Source organism: Pezoporus wallicus, unplaced genomic scaffold, assembly GCF_028554395.1.
Source record: "Pezoporus wallicus isolate ANWC-B61680 ecotype Strahan unplaced genomic scaffold, APGP_CSIRO_Pwel_v1 contig_11395, whole genome shotgun sequence".
Classification (NCBI taxonomy): Eukaryota; Metazoa; Chordata; class Aves; order Psittaciformes; family Psittacidae; genus Pezoporus; species Pezoporus wallicus.
The window spans coordinates 172755-190276 of NW_026636241.1; the positions used below are offsets into that span (position 1 = coordinate 172755).

The window sequence follows — 17522 nt, forward strand, 5'->3', positions numbered from 1 at the left end:
GCTCCTTGGGTGGTATAGGCAGGGCACGATTCTTTCTACATTGTCTTTTCTCCTCGAGACTCGTTCTCAAAGGAGTCAGCGGCATTATGTGTGGTGTGTCTCCATGTCTCCCGACTGGAGGCCAAGGTGGACCACTGATGGTAGTCAATACAGCCAAGGCTAAGGTGCTGTTTCAGGGAGTCCTTATATCTCTTCTTTGGGGCACTTCTCTTGTGGCGAGTTCACCGTAAAACACAATCCTAGGGGGGCGGTGATCCTTCATCCTGGAGACGTGCCCTGCCCAGCACAGCTGCAATTTCAGCAATAGGGCCTCGATACTGGTGACCCCTGCCTGCTCAAGGACAGTAACATTTGACACAGTCAGTCCGATGGATGTTTAGAATTGTATGGAGGCAGTGCTGATGAAAGCAGTTTCTTAAGCACATAAAAGAAAAACAACCCCTCTTTTAGAAGGGTTTATAAATGAGAAAGGTTTTCTCAGTGCTGCTCTAGACCTGGTTCTGCTGGGTGATACAATCAAGGTGGCTGTGTCTTGGTGCTTTGGCTTTTTATTCCCCTTCTTTTTATTAGACTGCAAATTTGGGTCTTACTGCTAAAATCTCTTTGTGATGCTGGTGGGTTTTCTCACAGCAGTAGTGTTTTTATCTCTTCTTATAAAAGTGTCTGAGGTATTTGTATGCCTTTGCTGACTATAAAGGACATTTAAGTGAGGAGCCTAAAACATTTGAGTGATGGATGACTGTATCAAGAGGAGCTAAGATCCTCAGGAGGTATTGGCAGCTCGCAGCTTACAAGTGGGCTTGGTCTACAAGAAAGAGGACACTAAGGACACTAAGAGGACACTAAGAAAGAGGACACTAAAAAAGAGGACACTAAAAAGAGCGACATGGGAGCTGTGGTCGTGCAGTGTTTGTGCGGTTGTTTGGGGTCGGTTTCTGTTGGGTTGTTAAGAGGTTTTTTTGAGGGGTGATCTCTAGTACACGTGTATCTATAGGAAATACACAGGACGGGACAGGGTACTCGAAAGAATGTGCTTTCTCCTGAAAGCAGTTACCATGTGTTCAGGCAGGTGTGTGTAAGCTGTGGAACAGAGGAGCTGTGGCTGCCCCATCCCTGGCAGTGCTCAAGGCCAGGTTGGACACAGGGGCTTGGAGCAAGCTGCTCTAGTGGAAGGGGTCCCTGCCCGTGGCAGGGGTTGGACCTGGAGGAGCTTTAAGGTCCTTTCCAGACCAAATCAGGCTGTGTTCTATAACCTAAGAGTTGTGCAAGCCACACTTGCTTCTTGAAGCATTGCCTGTGAAAACCAAGTCATGTAACACCAGTCTGGTTTTCTTGCATCAACAAATCAGCACAGTAGGTTTCTGAGGACTGACCTGTGCTTGTGTGTGGCTTCTGTTACACTTTGCTGCTCTGTGCCTGCAGGGGAGGTATCCCAGCTGAGGAACATGGCCATCACCAGAGGGCAAACCGAGCAGGTATCCGGGGAGAGCACCGGTTGTTAACACGCCCATGTGTAAAGACCTGAGGAATGACCTGGACAGTGGGATTGAGTGCGCCCTCAGCAAGTTTGCCGATGACACCAAGCTGTGTGGTTCGGTTGATAACCTGGAGGGAAGGAATGCCATCCAGAGGGACCTCGACAAGCTTGTGAGGTGGGCTGATGCCAACCTCATGAAGTTTAACCATGTCAAGTGCAAGGTCCTACACCTGGGTCAGAGCAATCCCAGGCACAGCTACAGGTTGGGCAGAGAAGAGATTCAGAGCAGCCCAAGGAGAAGGACTTGGGGGTGTTGGTTGATGAGAAAATGAACATGAGCCGGCTTCAGTGTGCGCTTGCAGCCCAGAAAGCAACCGTATCCTGGGCTGCATCCAAAGGAGCGTGACCAGCAGGGCGAAGGAGGTGATCCTGCCCCTCTGCTCTGCTCCTGTGAGACCTCACCTGGAGCATTGTGTGCAGTTCTGGTGTCCTCAACATAAAAAGGACATGGAACTGTTGGAACAAGCCCAGAGGAGGCCATGAGGATGCTCAGGGGCTGGAGCACCTCCTGTATGAAGACAGGCTGAGGAAGTTGGGGCTGTTCAGCCTGGAGAAGAGAAGCTCTGTGGAGACCTCAGAGCAGCTTCCAGTATCTGAAGGGGGGCTATAGGGTTGCTGGGGAGGGACTCTTCATTAGGGACTGTAGTGACAGGACAAGGGGTAATGGGTTAACACTGAAACAGGGGAAGTTTAGATTGGATCTAAGGAAGAAATTCTTTCCTGTGAGGGTGGTGAGGCACTGGAATGGGTTGCCCAGGGAGGTTGTGAACGCTCCATCCCTGGCAGTGGTCAAGGCCAGGTTGGACAGAGCCTTGGGTGACCTGGTTTAGTGTGAGGTGTCCCTGCCCATGGCAGGGGGGTTGGAACTGGATGATCTTCAGGTCCTTTCCAACCAAACTATTCTACGATTCCATGCTTTAGTATCTCTGCAACCCCCAGCAAACGCTTACACCGCCGCCCGCCGACGACCGCTATCGCGACGCGACACGACACAACCTCCGCTCTCCCCCTTCAGGCGGATATATCCTGCCCCGTGCCCTGGTCACGTGCCCGCCTCCTCGCCCAATCCGCTCCCTCGCACCCAATTCAAACCGCGGGCGCCGCCGCGGCCGTTGTGCTGAGGCGCGGGGGGAGGAAGGGGCAGGGCGGGACCCGGACGGGCACCGGGACCCGCCCGCCGCGGGGCCGCAGGGGCTGCGCTGACCGCCATGGAGAGCCGGCCCGCGGCCCCGGGGCCGTACAGAGCCACCAGGCTGGTGAGGACGGCGGTGCTCGGGGCGGGTTGGTGGGATGCGGGGAGCTCGGTGCCTGCCGGCATGCCCGGGGCTCTCCTCGGGGTAAAGCCCAAGTTAACGACAGCCGTTCCGGGCCCCGCGGGCTATGGGTTCCGGCCTTCCCGGCGCACCGTGGGGGGAGCCCGGCTGTGTGGGCCCTGCGGCCCTCCCCAGAGAGAGCTGTGTAGCTGGCAGCGCTTTGTTCACTGGAAACTCGGTGACGGCCTGGGAAGGAGCCCGCCAGCTGAAGCGTGTCGTCTGATTTTGCGTGAGAAAAGGGTTAAAAACTGGACTTTTTGTGCCCTGCCGCCTGGATTCACCCCCTGCCTAACGGCTGCGGTGGTTTGACAGTGCCTCGGGAGCCCGAGCTGGTGTACATGCTGGGCATGAGCACACACGGTCAATAAAACTGGTTATGTTTGTGAAATTATAACCTTATTCTCAGTAAGATAAGAACAAGATAAAAACCTAAATGAAATGCTTATGTATGTTTTTAATCTGAACTTTGTTTCCATAGTGCTACTTCTACATTAAGTAGGTAGAGGGAGGGGATCCTGCCCCTCTGCTACGCTCCGGGGAGACCCCCCTGCAGCCCTGATCCAGCTCTGGGGCAGCAGCACAAGAGGGACGTGGAGCTGTTGGAGCGAGAGCAGAGGAGGCCATGGAGATGCTGCGAGGGCTGGAGCAGCTCTGCTCTGGAGCCAGGCTGAGAGAGCTGGGCTGGGGCAGCCTGGAGAAGAGAAGGCCCCTGAAGGGGAGACCTGAGAGCAGCTCCAGTGCCTGAAGGGGCTGCAGGAAAGCTGGAGAGGGGCTTGGGACAAGGGATGTAGGGACAGGCCAAGGGGAATGGCTTTAACCTGCCCGAGGTTGAGGAGACTGAGATGAGCTCTTAGGCAGAAGCTCTTCCCTGTGAGGGTGCTGAGGCGCTGGCACAGGGTGCCCAGAGAAGCTGTGGCTGCCCCATCCCTGGCAGTGTTCAAGGCCAGGTTGGACACAGGGGCTTGGAGCAAGCATGGTGTCCCTGCCCGTGGCAGGGGTTGGAGCTGGATGAGCTTTAAGGTCCCAACCCAAGTCATCCTATGATTGCTTAGGATAGCTATCAATATTTCTTAGTATTAAAGTTGTAATTTTGTTTATATGCTTATTAATGTAATACTGCTTTAGTTGATACTTACAATGATCAGTTTCAGGCTTTGATCTTGCATTCTTTCCTTGTTTGTTTCTCATGCAGTGGAATGAAATTACAAAGTATTTCCGAGCAGGCATGCCGCTAAGGAAACACAGGCAGCATTTCAAGATACATGGAAGCTGTTTCACTGCATCAGAAGCTGTAGACTGGCTCCATGAAGTGCTAAGGAATGACAGTAACTTTGGTCCTGAAGTTACTAGGCAGCAGACTATTCAGTTATTGAGAAAGTTTCTCAAGAATCATGTAATTGAAGATATAAAAGGGAGATGGGGATCTGAAAGCTTAGAAGACAACAGTGCACTTTACAGGTACTGAAGTAAAGACCAGTTAACAGAGCTCTTCATGTTGGGAATTTTATTTCAAAATCATTATGTTCAGATTTGCAAAGATATCTTGCTTTGAGTTGAGCAGTTCAGCCATAGATTAATCGCTAGCACCATTTCCACTCACTGTTTATTTTACTCTGATTTGCAGTACAAACCATACATCCTGTGCTGAGGGCTGTTTACATGCCTTTGTCTAGCCAGGTTTTTCACCAGGAGGCAAGCATGCAGCATTCAAGTGCTTTGAAGGGGAGCCAAAGAGAACTTACTGTAGTAGCTCCATGCTGTGCTACCAGTCCGATGTTTACTCCTCTTGTACATTTCACAGAAAACCAAGTGGGAAACGCCTTTAACTTCAAAACTTAAGATAGGCTATTAATGGCCCTCGCTTCTCAAATTCCAGTCTCAGTGCTGTATATATCTAAGTATCTTCAGCTTGACTTTGGAATCAACAAGAGTAGCCCAAAGCTAATTTATAATATAATGCTAAACAGTATTCTAAAGACCACTGTTAATTTCCTGGATCTCTTCAGAATCGTATGGAATCACGCTAGTATGGAATCAGGGTATGGCTTTGGTTAAGTGACTTCTAATGTTTCTAATCTAGTCTAAATATATTTAACATCTTTTCTGTTCATTACAGATTTCCTTCAACGTCTCCAGTTAAACCTCTACCAAGTCCATGTACACAGAAAGAGAACTTGGAAAACTTCTGTAGAGACAAAGAAAGACTTTTTAAACTGCCACATTTATCCAGGAGAGCTTTTAAAAGACATGAGTTACTACAGTCTCTGGTAATAACTTATGTTTCTTACACGTTTATAGTTGCTGTGTATTTTCTTTGTTCTTTAACAAATAAAACTGGAAGCAATCGCCTCTTGGTGACACTGTTCTGTTGTGTCATCTCGCTGAAGAAATAAATTGGTAGGTTCTTTTAGACAGTGACGTAGAACATTTATATATAACCATGATAAAAGGTACAGCTATATTTTATAGCCAAGTGTCTTGGTGATGTGTGCTGTTTCTCTTCAGTGTGCAAAAAGAGGTTTTATTAAATAACCTGTAAATATTCAAAGAAAATACGTACTTGTAAAATCGTGGCTGTGATGTGGCATTTTTGAAATGCTGGCAGCAAGTGACAGGGATTGTGCAATTGACACTGAAAATTATATGAAGTTGTTTCTTCTAAGCTTCTTGGCAGTAGTTTATTAGGAAGAGACATGGGGGGTAGTTTGTAATTAATGCAGCTATGTTACTTAGAATGAAAGGTCATCTCACATCCACAAACACCCCTATTGCAGTATGGGCTTCTTTTATGATCTGGGATTATGTAGAGTTTTGGGTCATCAGTATGGAGCCATTTGTTTTCTTTTGGGTTGTTTGGTTTGTTTTGTTTCCCTCAGTGTAGTATAATCCCTGCTACAGTATTTTAAAGTATTGGGAGGGTTGGACAGTGGAGTTGTAGAAATGATCTGGACAGTATGTCCTTCTTGAAACTTGATATATTTTTTGTTTGTTGACAAGGCACAAATGATTTAACTCTTCTACTTTGTGAAAAAGATTGAATACAAGTGCTTGGTCCTTTATTTTTTTTGTGCATACTTTGTGAATTTAGGGTGAATTTAGGTTCCTAAAGGGGAATACTTCACTTGCTGACACGTTTGGATTTGACACTTTTCAAGTTTTTCAGTTACTGACTTCTGAGCTGATCGGGTCTTTCTTATAGTGTCCTCTTTTGCTTGTTAGTTGGGCATGCTTACATTGCAGTGCAGGGACTGGTAAGATTACTGGAATTCAATGTTCTGCAGAATGCCCTATACTTCTGAGACTAATTTTTACTTAGTTTTGAATTATCTTAAGAAGCTTCTTTATCTTATGGTACAAACTACTCATTTTCAGGAAAATTTAGAGAAAACAAAGAGTGATAGAATAGACGAAAACGAGGAAGATATGCTGAATAGGAAGGAAATAAGCCAGGAATATGTGAAAGAAACTTGGAGAAATGTCATTCTAATACAGTGAGTAACACATTATAAAAAGCACCTTCTTGGATATGTGGTTTGTGTGTGTAACAACCCGATCAAGCTTTTGGCTTGCAAACTTGAATCTTTAAAACTGTGTTTTAACTTGAATATTTTACTATTCTTTACAGATGCCTTCCGATGTATTTGTTAACATTGGATTGTTGCATTTAAGAAATCTGTTGAAATTTTATTACTGCTGGTGTTAAATATATTTTATGTACCATAGAGGCTCTTTCCTAGTAATTTTTTGGTGTTTGTTCCAGGGAAAAGTGAGTCCTCAAGTTGTCCTTCTAGAAGTGCGAGTGTATTAAATAGCTAACTAACTGTTGTTTGAGTAGACAAGGGAAGAACTTGTTGTCTAAAAGGCTTACAAGTAATGAATGAAAACATCTGCTCCCTTACTGCCCACAGTTTGCAAACCATTTTAGGCCTCCCATCTTTGGAAGAAGTTCTTCAGCCAATGCAGATCGTTCCTGAGTATGTCATATACAACATGACTAACACGAGCAAACATGGTGTTGTGATTTTGCAGAACAAATCAGGTACAATTTCTTTTCCCTGGCTTTGCTTTAAGATTCCATGTGGCCTAATTACAGCAAATGATAATAATTAATGTAATGTTTCGTTGTTTTTTACTTTTTTCCCCAAGCTGCATTACAGTTCAGTATAATTGTCAAGAAGGTTTTGTAGGTTTATTGCATTCACTTTTAAATTACACATGTAGCAATATTTAAAATTAGTTCCAAATTTCATCTTCTGTATTTGAGGTATTAATACATGTGCCATTTTTTATATTAGTTATTAAGTCTTTGAGGTTGTGTATAAATAATGCGTTTCTGTGCTTATTTTAGAAGACCTCCCACACTGGGTATTGTCAGCTATGAAGTGCCTCGCATACTGTAAGTTGTTAAACACCTTTTACTCTCTTTTGAGAGTTGAAAGTGAAATAATACTTGCAAGTTGAGATCAGTTGTGATGTTTCATTTGGAAATTCACATAATCGAAGTGCCTTGATATGCTGAGAAGCAATGACAGCAATCCATAGCAAATCATTGCACAGAAATGTAACCTAAGGAAGCTAATAATACATGTTTAAATATGTCACATTTCAGGTAATTGAGGTATCAGACCTCTAGTCTAGCTACTAATCCTGCTTTTAGGCTGCATCATCTGCATATGACTTTCAGCAGTGTGAACTGATTATAAATTAGTGGAAGAAGAGTGGCTTCAGTGTTCCTTAATCCAAGAAACATGCAAGAGAATTAATTACCTCTGCAAGCTTTCAGTGGAATTGTCCTGTCCAAGGCCATGGAAAAGCTAAGCACTGTTTGTAACAAAAATAATTCCTATTAACAAAGAGTCAGGCAGGGAGAAAATTAGTGCTTGGGCAAAACCTGTGTGTGGTTTCTTCTGAGGCAGTTTTCCAGGAGTAAAGGGCCTTTCCTTTTCCAGTTACTGCCTTTGAGCTAGACTGAAACAGTTCCTATGTTGCATATTAAACTGGAGAGACCAATTCACAGAAAACCTGTTGGTTTTTTATTTGTGTTAGAAGAAAGCAAATAAAATTTTGCAAAGGGTTTGATGAGATGGATTTTTAAAGTCTGACATTTTATCTGTGAAACATGTTTTGTGACAACTGAACGTCCTTTGTCTGCAGACCAAGAGTCACTCATCCCTTCCTTTGGTATTAATGTAAGAAGTACCAAGCAGCAAAACTGGACCTTAGAAAAGCTTGGTGCTTCTGGTTTGTTTTCTTTGTGTATTTGCTTAAGAGTGAAATTTAGAAAGGCACAATGTTAAATCTTAAACTTCAGGAAAGAAGAATCAGTTACCAAAGGCATCAGCGTTATGTGTACTTGAGCAACTGCCTTGGAGCTACAGGGAAAGTATTGACTGTGGAGTAACAGAATTAACAAAGGTTTTTCACAAGTTGAGGAGGGAAAAATACTTTCACCGAGAACCTGATCAAGTTCAGCTTCTAATGGCTCAGTCTGATGTGGATTCTCTTGCTAATAAAAGGTGTGGGTTTGCTTTTTAACAAGTGCTGTAGCAGACCTGTGTGGTACTAAGTCTTTCTCCTTTACAGTACCATTGATTTTTATGAAACTTTGAGGAATCTAATGGTCTTTGAAGTTTCTTTTGTCAGATGTTTGAAATTGTTAGACACATACAGATTGCTATTCTGTAAGATTTGCATCTCTGTGAAGCAGATTCTGAAAAGATTCTGCAGAAGAGAGGACAATTCCTTCTTCCCCTCAAAAACTGCCTCTTTAAATGTCTAACACTTAGATGAGTGCCTCTCAAATGAAATCAGAGATGATGAGCTTTTTATCTGTGTGCTTGTCCTGCTGTTTAAGTCTTGCTCCTTTTACTGACAGTCTCCTTCACTAGCTTCCTGCAAAGCTATACCATAGTTAGATGGCATGTGTTTTATACATCTGTGTGTACGTCTGGCTGCTCAGTGGAACTGTGGTGGGGTCCATGGCGGGTTAGTGTGTCTTCACAAGTTCGGTTTGCAGCATGCACTCTCATGAAAATAACCCCTTTGGTTCTTATTCAACATCTCCCTTTCCTTCAACTGCATTCCCCCAAAAATAGAGCCTCTTACATGAAGAACACTAGTAGGAAAAGCAGGACAGGGAAGAGCTTGGTGAGTGGATTTCAATCGGAGTGAAAAATACAGCTGAGCACTGGTCTCTGAGCTTTTCAATACCTTAATCCCAGCATCAGTTCTGTACTTAGAATTAACAAATAGGTCTTTGTGGGTTGGAAACAGCAAGCAAGCTTTCTGGGCTTTTGAATTCTCCATTTCTAATTTGAGTGAATTAATTCAAGTGAAGACTTTATCTTTGCAGATGCCAGCTATACTGTGACCAAATGATTTAAGGCAATAGTTACTTTGCACAGTGAAAACTAAGTGTTTATACTGTAGGGGGAATACTGCTTTCCTGTATTTTTAGTGTATGGTAATGTGATTATGGTTATAAAGATTGATTGTATCAAAAGTTAAAATTTCTCTGGTTCTATGTATAACTTCAAACAGCCATCTCCTAATTCATTAAAATTGTCTTTGTAAGGCAGCTGATTTCATTTGTAGGAGCCCAGCGGAGTATAACAACATTAGGGTTAACAGTTTTATGCCATGTCAAGTTTTATTCCTACCTGGAACACTTTTGTTTGCTCCTTTCCTGTCTGTAGCCACACAGGCAAAGTTTAGCAACTAGATCTCTTGGATTGCTCATCTGTCCATGTCTGAATAAAATCAGTCGTGTGTAGCTTCACCATGAGCTTAGTGGTGAGCAAAACTCTCCTGGTGGACCTTTTCAGTAGATGAGTTAATAAAAGGAGCTCGCTGCAAAGGGAAGATGCTGTTAATGTCTTTCTTGGCAGTGTCCAAGGCCAGGCTGGATGGGGCTTGGAGCAACCTCCTCAAGTGGAAGGTGTCCCTGCTTATGGCAAGGGGTTGGAACTGGATGAGCTTTAAGGTTTCTTCTGACCCAAACTGTTTGGAAATGAAGGAAAGTACTTAGAGTTCATTACTATTTTGCTGAGGAGCCTATGAAGGGTATAAATGAATTTTCATTTATTTTCTTGGTGTAGAACAGCTTGTTGAAACTGAGCACAGCTGTTCAGTGGCTACATAGAATCTTTTACACTATTTTTGCTTACAAATGATACAGTACTCAACTAAAAAATCTTCATGTTGCTGACATAATTCTTTCCCTCCTACAAGAATAAACCTGTATTCATTTAAAAAAAAAATAATTCTATAGTGGATTTGTGAAAAGTTGTTTGTGATCTTTCTTTCTTTACCTCTCTTTAGGGCCTAGAAATAATGACATGAGCCAAGCAACTTACAGTGGGTTTGAGCGCGATGTGTTCCGAACGGTTGCAGATTACTTTCTCAATCTTCCTGAGCCATTACTTACTTTTGAGTACTATGAACTTTTTGTTAATATTTTAGGTATGTATGAATTGGGAAATACTCAACGCAAGCTGTAAGTTTATATCGACTGGGGAACAAATCTGTACCTCAAAATCTGTATGGCAGCTTGAATCTGAGGAAGATTATCAGTGATATCATTCTGTATTACAGTATTGACGTACAGCTCTGTCTCATAATTCTCTATGTAAACTGCTGTCTGAGCTAACATTCTAAATATGCAGTAACCATAATCTAAAAAAGACATGCTCATTCTGTCTGTCCCTCACTGTTGCAGTGTGTTAACTGTCTGTCTTCTTGCATCATGGTTGTTAGATCACTTTTGGACTGAGCTAATTTCTTCTTAGGTTTTACTAACAGAATCATCTATAAATGACTATCTTATATTTGTTATCCTCTCTGCTCAGTTAGCATCTTTCTGTCTAAACTTGTTCATTTTTCATACCACTTGCATCTTAACTGATATTTCATTTTCTGATAGTTATGTGTGGCTACATCACAATTCCAGATACATGCAGTGGAAAACATTCTGTCCAGGATGAGAAGTGTGACTCTCAGCCTTCAAAATACCTTCACTTGAACTCTTTCAAGTCAACTGAGTGTCTTCTCCTAAGCCTCCTTTGCAAAGAGCCTGACAAGAAAAGGAAAGAATGTGAAGCTTCCATGAAGTGTTCTTCAGCAGAACTAACTATTCAAAAACAATGTGCAAATAAACTGTGGCAGCATAAACAGACACATAAACAAGGTAGTTCTGCTAATCTAATAGGAGGAAGCTGTCAAAATCTTTCAGCTTTCAGGAATGAACAAGGTCCACGTCAAACATTTAGGACAAGATGTTACTCTTTGGAAAGAGTTGGAGATGCCACTTCAAGCGCATGTAATAAAGTAGGATCTGATTCCCTCCTGCAAAGTGATGTGAACACCATCCTGGGCACAAGAAATAGAAAACAATCACTACCTTATGAGCATAAAGCTAATTCTGTGTTGGAGCTTGGTTTTGATAACACAGGTCAAGACCAAACCCATGGTATCAAAAGAGTGTCTGCATCAGCTCTTCAGGATAAAGAGCTATTTATTGAAGATCATGGGCTGAAGAAAATCCATGGGTCTCTGAGTTTACTTGGCAAGAGGAACTCCAGAAGTTGTGCTAGGATTAATATGCCAGTTGCTGAAATCACAGTGAAACCAAGTTCTCCACTTTGTGGGCAAGGAAAACCAAATACCTGGGGTGTGGCTGCTTCAGTGGACATCAGGACTGAGGTTTCTGATACCACCATCAAAAAGAGACTCTGCAAAAGTACCACAGAACTCTCAGAATGCTCTTTCACTCACTCTTCTTATATGTTGACTGGCACGCAAAGTAAGATGGCTTTCTAAAGCATGTTGTATTGGCTTATTGTGCTGGCAAACTAATCTCTGCTTCCTTAATCTGGCACTGATGCTAGGGTTTTTTCATGTGTATAACATGACATGTGGGGTTTAAGAAACCAAAATGGTTGCTAAACTGCGTTATTTAAAGGTAGCCCTTTGTACGTCTGCTAACAAATAGTAGTGGGTAGTTTCTTTGGAGTCTTAAACTTGTTGTGTCAATGATTCAACTTTGAGGTAAGTGGTGAGTAATTCTGACCTACACACTGAGAGTGTGGCAGGGAACTTGCACAGACCTGCCTGGTGGGGGGGGGGGGGGGGGGGGAATGTCTTTTTGCAGTCTTTGAAACACAGTTTATCATGATAAAGGAAGTTGAAGATGACCAGACACAAAAAGGCCACCGAACTATGTAGTATGTTACAGCTGGTTTCTGTGAAACACAGATTATCATCATTGGATAGTGACAGTGGCACAGGGTGCCCAGAGAAGCTGTGGCTGCACCATCCCTGGCAGTGTTCAAGGCCAGGTTGGACGGACCTTGGAGCAAGTTGCTCTAGTGGAAGGTGTCCCTGCCCATGGCAGGAGGCTGGAACTGGATGGTGCTGTAAGATCATTTCAACCCAAACCAGGCTGAGATTCTATGATCTCAGTTAAAAAAAGAAAAGGACTTTCTTGTTCCTAGATTAAAATATCTTGAGAATCAGGTCAAATCTTACTGACAGCTGTCTGTACAATTAACTTGTAGATCTCCTTCAGCCTCATCTAGAAAGAATTGCTGTTGAAGCATTGCAGATATGTTGTTTGTTGCTTCCACCACCAAACCGTAGGAAGATTCAGCTCCTCATGCGCATGATCTCTCGGATGAGTGAGAACGTGGATATGCCACGACTTCATGATGCGATGGGCACACGCACTTTGGTAAGAGACTCAGCAGAGCTGTGTGTCTGTCGGTCTAAGAATGTTGCTGAGAATACTGGGAGTGTTCCGTACTTGAGGTTCTTGTCTCATTGCAGTTAAATAGTGCAATTAAATTAGATAGCCTTTTCATCTCCAGAATGTTTATCAAAATCTGACTTGAAGCAAGAACTTCCTTGTCCACATCCTAATGTATTTCAAGTGCTGGTGCTACTTTTGCTGGCTTTGGGAGAAGGGAAGAAATTTCTTAAAGAAATGTATTCTATTCTATGATTAATTGAGTCTTGACTTCTCACCCTACTGCTATTCAGCTTAAAAGGTGTTGGCAAAGTGCCTGTAGAAAGCCTTTCTTGGACTAAAATTTGTGTATTTTATTGTGTATTGGAACAAAAACAGTTCCAAAGGATTCAATTTTCTGCCTAGTGGGTTTAAAGACTAACTTCAAGGTCTGAATTTAAGCTTTCAATGGAACAGCTAAAGATTTACTTTTTTTTTGTCAAAAGCTATAAAAATGTTTTTAAAGCTATTTAAAACAGGACCTTGGTGCGCATTAGGTGTTGGTTAGGCTGGTTCTGCAGTGTTTCTTACCGTGTCACTTGTCTCCAGATGGCTAAGATGTACACTTTTCTGCAGGGTAAGGCTTCTATCATTACTTCTTTAAAATATGTATTAATTGAAATTACAGTTCAAAAACAAAGGGCAAGTCTGATGTTGGAGGAAGTTACTTTATTTCAGATGAGGAAAGCATTACAAGCAGTTTTCCTCCTCTCTTAACCAGCAGTGTAGGCAAGAGAGATTACCCTGAAAGTTGGTATTGGAGAATGTGCTATGTAGACTGGAAAGAAGGCAAATCCTTCAACTGTATGTACTAACCATCTGCTAACCACTTGTAGATGATCCAGACCTTTTCTCGCTGCGTGCTGTGCTGTGCCGAAGAAGTAGACCTCGATGAGCTGCTCTCTACACGATTAGTTTCATTTCTAATGGACCATCAACAAGAAATATTTAAAGTACCCACTTACCTGCAGGTTGCAGTGCGTGATCACATAGAACACGTGAAGATGGCTCAGGTTGGTGGCAGGTTCATTTGCTGATTGCAGAGTGTTTGTTACTTCTGAAGGCAGGATGGGAAAGCTGCAAATGAAATCACTGTTTTGGATGCAGACTTGTATTAAACCATTGGTGCAGTCATAGGTACGAGCTATGTTACCGTGTTTTGCAACTTGAGGTGTTATCATGTTTGGATGTTTAAGTACCTTCTTATAGAAATAGTACATAATTGAGTTTATGCAGACCCCTTCTTCAACTCTTCTTCCAGTGCAAATACCCAAAGGAAGAAATATGTGCCATATTGCCAACATATTCATACTGCAAACAAATAACCCCTCAGGAGTTTGAAGAACAGAAGGTTTCTACCTCTCAAGCTGCAGTGGCAGAGCTCTTGGAGAACATTATCAAAGATAAGAACTTGTCTGTGAAAGACAAGAAGAAAAAGTTAAAACAGGTAAGAAACTTGGTTCCTATTTAATCTACTTATGGAAATGCTGTTGTGAGAGAAGGATCTCTAGTACCAGGTACTAGACCCTGGGACCCTTTAAGGGGTCGATCTCTTCACAATCCTGAAACATTCCTTTCTGTGGAATTACGTTTGAGTTTTGTAACATATGTCACTCAAGATTGTTTGGCACTTCTGTGGCCTACTAACATATTGCCTAATCCTAAAGCTGAAATACAGCAGTTCTGGCAGGATTTAACACTGGAGGGTTTTTTTTCTCTTTAGGAAAACCTTTGGCAAGTATGCCTGACCAATTGAACAGTATTGTGCTTGTCCTGGAATCTCCGAAGTGAGTCTTGTGACTCAAATTGGAAAAAGCAGCTTTTCAGAGCAAGCACATTTCTTTCTTTAGTGCTCCTCCCCCAGCTTCTGCAGCACTGACTTTCACGTGTGTTGTGAAAACCTTCTGGTTGTGGAAAAGTGAAGGCTGGACTTGAATTCTTCAAGTTCATTAACACTTCCTGCATGTGAAGAAGAGTAGTTAATTACAATTGATTAAAACTTGGTGTAAGTAAGCAGTAAGAAGCGATACACAGCACCACTAGAAGCAGGTGAAGTGGGGAGGAAGGATATCTACTAAAATCCTCTAATAGTAAAACTTCAAGTACGAACTTATATTTTTTTCTGAGTTCCCACTAAAGTCCAGAAGCAGCTTGTACTGCATGGGCAATGCGTTAGTGAAGTTTATTTTTTAAATTCATAGAGCTGTATCATTATAGGTTTGCCATTTGTGCTAGGATAGCTACTGGTGTGGTAAATAACAATGTTTTGGAGCTGTTAACTCAGTTTTGATACTTGGAATTGGGGAAAGCCAAATACACAGCACCTTCTAGAGGGTTAAGTACAAATTGTATCAACACCCACAGTTACAAGTGGTGTAATTTTCCCTAGGTTGGATCCATCAGCAATAAGCTTTGGCTGATGTATTTACTGTTTGTCTTGTCTTCCTGAGGCCTTATATAGGAAACAGGCAGAATGTCAAAAACATGTCTGTAGCCAAATATCTCTGAGTTTTATTTCACAGAATCTCAGCCTGGTTTGTGTTGGAAGAGACCTTAAAGTTCATTCAGTCCCAACCCCCTGCCATGGGCAGGGACACCTTCCACTAGCGCAGCTTGCTCCAAGCCCCTGTGTCCAACCTGGCCTTGAACACTGCCAGGGATGGGGCAGCCACAGCTTCTCTGGGCACCCTGTGCCAGCGCCTCAGCACCCTCACAGGGAAGAGCTTCTGCCTAAGAGCTCATCTCAGTCTCCCCTCTGGCAGGTTAAAGCCATTCCCCTTGGCCTGTCCCTACAGGCCCTTGTCCCAAGCCCCTCTCCAGCTTTCCTGGAGCTGCTCTAAGGTCTCCCCTTCAGGAGTCTTCTCTTCTCCAGGCTGAACAAGCCCATTTCTCTCAGCCTGTCAAAATGCTTGGGAATCAAAGGAAATGAGAAGCTTTCCTTATTTCAACAGAAGATGAAGTGCCTGACAGAGTCTGACTCATTGTTTATTGGTTGTGAACTCATAAGCACAAAGGGCTACAGCTACTGTGTTCAAGTGTCACAGCCTTGCTCCTCCTGCTGATGTGCATCCCCATGAGGTGATTCATGCTCAGTCCTGTGCATCTGGAGTTTTTAGTGCAGTCTGATTTATTTGTTGCTGTTGTGTTTCTAGTTTCAGAAGGAATACCCACTGATCTACCAGAACAGATTTCCAACTACAGAAAACGAAGCAGTCCTGCTTGAGAACAAACCCACCATTAAACAACCGATGCTCAGCTTAAGGAAACCCAGATTTCGTAGCCTAAGATATTAACTTAATCACACTTCAGCTGCGTATTTACTTGTTGGGTCTATGTGTGAATGATGTATGAAAGGGTACTCACTGCAGAAATTCGGTGGTGGCTGTGTGTGAAGAAGGTAGAATTGTTTACATGGACACTGTGCTGAAAGGTGCCAAATTACCTTTTGAGTGTGTGTGTGCAGATAACTTTTGAATAACTAAGAGATATATTTATCTGTTTACAAATTATTACAATATATTATGTTCAATAAAAGAAATGTGAAAATAAACATGATGCTATTAGTAACCAAAAACTGATACATGGCTTCCATATGGGAAGCTGATGAGATGCATATTGTTGTAACATTTTACTGTCTGTTCAGGAATTTGTGCCATTTATCATAGGTTTTAATGTCTATGTTATGAATAAGTGCCTTCTTTTGTGTTCTCAAAATATTTGTCTTTAAACAAAACAATGTTCTTTGAAGTTGGGACTAATTTAAAAGTCGGTTCTGTTGTTTTCAATGGAGACAATAATTCACCATAAATAAATGATTATCTGACTCCTAAAGTACTTCTGTTCCTCTCATCTGTAAAATCCACATGAGCTTTTGTGTATTTATTTATATTAGAAGGCTTAGGTATAGTTCTGACAATTTCATGGAAAATTTATTTTAGGTTTATTGGTATTCTTCCCAAAACCAACACAAGTGATGGATGATACGTGATGTGACAAGGAATAGGCTCGAAATACACTAAATTCCCCTATTTTGTTTCCACAGTTGAGTGTTTGCTTATTAATTTTGGTGGGGCCACAGCTCCCCCACAAGAGTATAAATCTACTTGAGTAATTCAGAGAGAATAAATGGATGTGTTGTCATAAAGAAGATCCTGGATTAATGTTTAGACAGAGATGCTTCAGGTAAAAAAGTAGGCAGTCTTGAGCAGAGAATGTTGGTGTAGTACAGCAAAAAGATGGATGAACCTTTAAAAATTCATTGAAATGTTTTTTCTATTAAAAGGATTTTCATTTTGGAAAGGCAATTTGGAGCTTGGGCTCTGTCGTAAGAGCTGTGGCTGTCGCTGCTTTTAGTCTGGGAACACAACTGTTTTGTCCTGGAATGATTTTGACTTATGTGTATGATAAGTGTTTTACAGAACATGTCCTGCAAGTAGGAGCACTACTGGATCTGCCTGCCACTCTGGACACAGTCTCTCATCACCTTGTCATCTTGGTCTGAGGAAAATGTGGCAAAAGGGGGTCAGAAGCAGTGCTGGTACGGATTATAAACTGGAGAAATCAGTTGGTAAGTGCAGCTGAACTGACCTTTAATTTGATAATAAGGCAGATAAAGGGTCTTGGAGAAAATATTCCACCATGTAAAATGGAATTCTCTTGATATCCAGAGGCTTTAGTATATCCTATGCTATGCCAAAGTAGGCAACAATGTACTACTGCTTTGTGTAAGTAGTGGTTGTGCTCAACTTTGTTGAGATGTGTGTGCTTTGGGGCTTTGAACATTCACTGTTCATGTGCTGTTCTGCTGTCCTTTAGCTTCCCAGATGAGTTTAATCACTTGTCAGGCCATAGCCTGAGCTGTGACCTCTCCCTAGGCAGATATTCAGGTGCA

At 42.5% G+C, this 17522-nt stretch overlaps 1 protein-coding gene across 5 annotated transcripts; it reads left to right on the top strand.

Annotated features, from left to right (window-relative positions):
- The first annotated feature begins 464 nt into the window (after window positions 1-464).
- DEPDC1 (DEP domain containing 1) lies at window positions 465-16462 on the top strand. Of its 5 annotated transcripts, none has more exons than XM_057399173.1 (12): window positions 465-535; window positions 4043-4308; window positions 4967-5117; window positions 6223-6341; window positions 6759-6889; window positions 7199-7246; window positions 10171-10311; window positions 10772-11650; window positions 12405-12577; window positions 13468-13644; window positions 13893-14078; window positions 15784-16462. In XM_057399173.1, the coding sequence occupies exons 2-12, from the start codon at window positions 4076-4078 to the stop codon at window positions 15922-15924; spliced, it is 2379 nt and encodes a 792-aa protein (XP_057255156.1). In that variant the 5' UTR covers window positions 465-535; window positions 4043-4075; the 3' UTR covers window positions 15925-16462. The 5 variants fall into 5 exon arrangements, with proteins under 5 accessions (XP_057255156.1, XP_057255155.1, XP_057255152.1 ...); XM_057399172.1 differs by having other exon boundaries at window positions 524-614; XM_057399169.1 differs by lacking the exon at window positions 465-535 and adding an exon at window positions 2703-2793.
- The last annotated feature ends 1060 nt before the right edge of the window (window positions 16463-17522 follow it).